General features: G+C 50.3%; 1 protein-coding gene across 1 annotated transcript; it reads left to right on the forward strand.

Annotated features, from left to right (window-relative positions):
- Positions 1 to 662: 662 nt before the first annotated feature.
- LOC127304318 (uncharacterized) lies at positions 663 to 1,334 on the forward strand. The gene has a single exon (XM_051335010.1). It carries the CDS (start codon positions 663 to 665, stop codon positions 1,332 to 1,334), a length of 672 nt encoding a protein of 223 aa, XP_051190970.1.
- Positions 1,335 to 2,062: the final 728 nt, after the last annotated feature.

Genomic DNA, 2,062 nt, shown 5'->3' on the forward strand with positions numbered 1-2,062 from the left:
CAATCTCTGAAATGATGGACATCATTAATAAGTGGGCTGATGTCTAGGACGCAGTAAAAAACAAACGAGCTCGGTCACCCGAAGAAGATCGTTACAGGCGAAGCAACAATCGAAAGCGAAGGGGAAGCCGCAACTATGATGACTACGACGGACCTAGCCAAGTGAAGGCTGGATTCGCCAGTGAGGACAACGGGAGGGATACATATCGCAGCAGTGGATACCGCCCTAGCAGCCATGATGAACCTGGGTCCAGCAAGCCAACGTACAGGCCAAGGCCGCGAATCCAGCAAAATTATGATCAATCACCGGACCAGATACTTAACGGACCCTGCAATATGCACTTCTACATCGACCCCGAAGGTAAGAGGAGATCTAATCACCTCATGAAGGAATGCCGAACGTTCTTGCGGTTACAAGGGGCTTTTAGTGCGAAGCAAATGGAAGCAGCGAATCAAGGATTCACTGGCGTACCCGGACAGTTGGCAATAAAGGCACCACCACCACCCCCTTTACCTGCACGAGAAGCCAACGGAATCTAGTCGCAGCCCACGGCAAATAGAGATAAACCCGAAGAGTATTTGGCCCCCAGAGGAGCAGTCAACATGATTCAAAAAGCTCGACCGTCCAACAGGACCCAGAAGCTCATCACTCGACAGGTGAGTATGGCCACGACAGCACCTCCACCAACACCCGAATACCTCAACTGGTCCGATCCCCTGGTCATCAACGCTCAAATTGGTGGGTTCGACATGAGCAAAGTCTTCATGGATGCTGGCAGCGCCATCAACCTCATCTATACCAAAACACTTCGTGCAATGAACATCTCGCTAGCCAACCTCACACCCTCGGAAATCTGCTTCCATGGCATAGTTCCTGGAAAACCAGAGATTCCTGTGGGAACCATAGCACTTGATGTGGTCTTTGGGTCACGGGAGAACTTCAGACGAGAAAAGATCGACTTCGAGGTCATGGACTGGCCATCACAGTATCATGCAATACTAGGGCGACCCGCGTACTCGAGGTTCATGGCGGTATCACACCACACCTACCTCGTAATGAAGATACCAGGACCCAACGGAGTCATTACTGTCAAGGGAAGTTTCACCCAATCCGACGCATGCGACCGCGAATTCAACAAGATATCTCAGTCCTTCGGCATGCAAGCAGAGTACGTGCAGCTCAAGGATTCCACTGATCACAACGTAACGCCCGAGGTAAGGAGGTCTGTACCAGATCAAGTGTTCGACTCCACCAAGGATACACGAGAAGTGCAAATCCATCCCAACGACCCGAAGAAAACTACCTTCGTGGCGGCCAATCTTGAGGCTGCATAGGAAAGCGCGCTCGTCGAGTTCCTCCATGAGTGCTGGGGGATCTTGACCTGGTGTCCAGCAGACATGCCAGGTGTTCCCAGAGAACTCACCGAGCACGCACTCAATATATATCCAGGTGCAAAACCGGCCAGGCAATCACCTCGTCGGTTCGCGGAACCAAAGCGTAAAGCAATAGCAAAAGAGCTCCATCGACTCGAGGAAGCCAACTTCATCAGAGAACTCCAGTAGTCAACATGGGTGGCCAACCCAGTATTGGTGCCAAAGAAAAACACGGATGTCCTTCGCATGTGCGTTGACTTCACCGCACTCAGCAAACATTGCCCAAAGGATCACTTCCTGTTCCCGCAAATCGACCAAATTATCGATTCGACGGCTGGCTACGAACGTCTTTCCTTCTTGGATTCCTATTCTGGTTACAACCAGATCATATTAAAGGTTGAGGACCAAGATAAAATAGCCTTTATCACACCCTATGGGGTTTAATGCTATCAGACAATGCTCTTTGGTCTAAAAAACGCGGGTGCCACATATCAAAGGATGATGCAAAATTGCCTTGGGGAGCAGATTGGCAGAAACGTACAAGTCTACATCGACGACGTGGTGATCACAATGAAGCTTGAAGCAACGCTCATCGACAACCTACGCGAAACATTTGACAATCTCGACAGGTATCGCATCAAACTCAACCCGACAAAGTGTTCCTTTGGTGTCCCTGCAGGGCAACTCCT

Source organism: Lolium perenne, chromosome 5 (assembly GCF_019359855.2).
Source record: "Lolium perenne isolate Kyuss_39 chromosome 5, Kyuss_2.0, whole genome shotgun sequence".
NCBI lineage: Eukaryota > Viridiplantae > Streptophyta > Magnoliopsida > Poales > Poaceae > Lolium > Lolium perenne.

What these genes read in the sequence shown, in the direction of transcription:
- LOC127304318 (XM_051335010.1), top strand. Translation starts at nt 663, where the DNA reads ATGGCCACGACAGCACCTCCACCAACACCCGAATACCTCAACTGGTCC.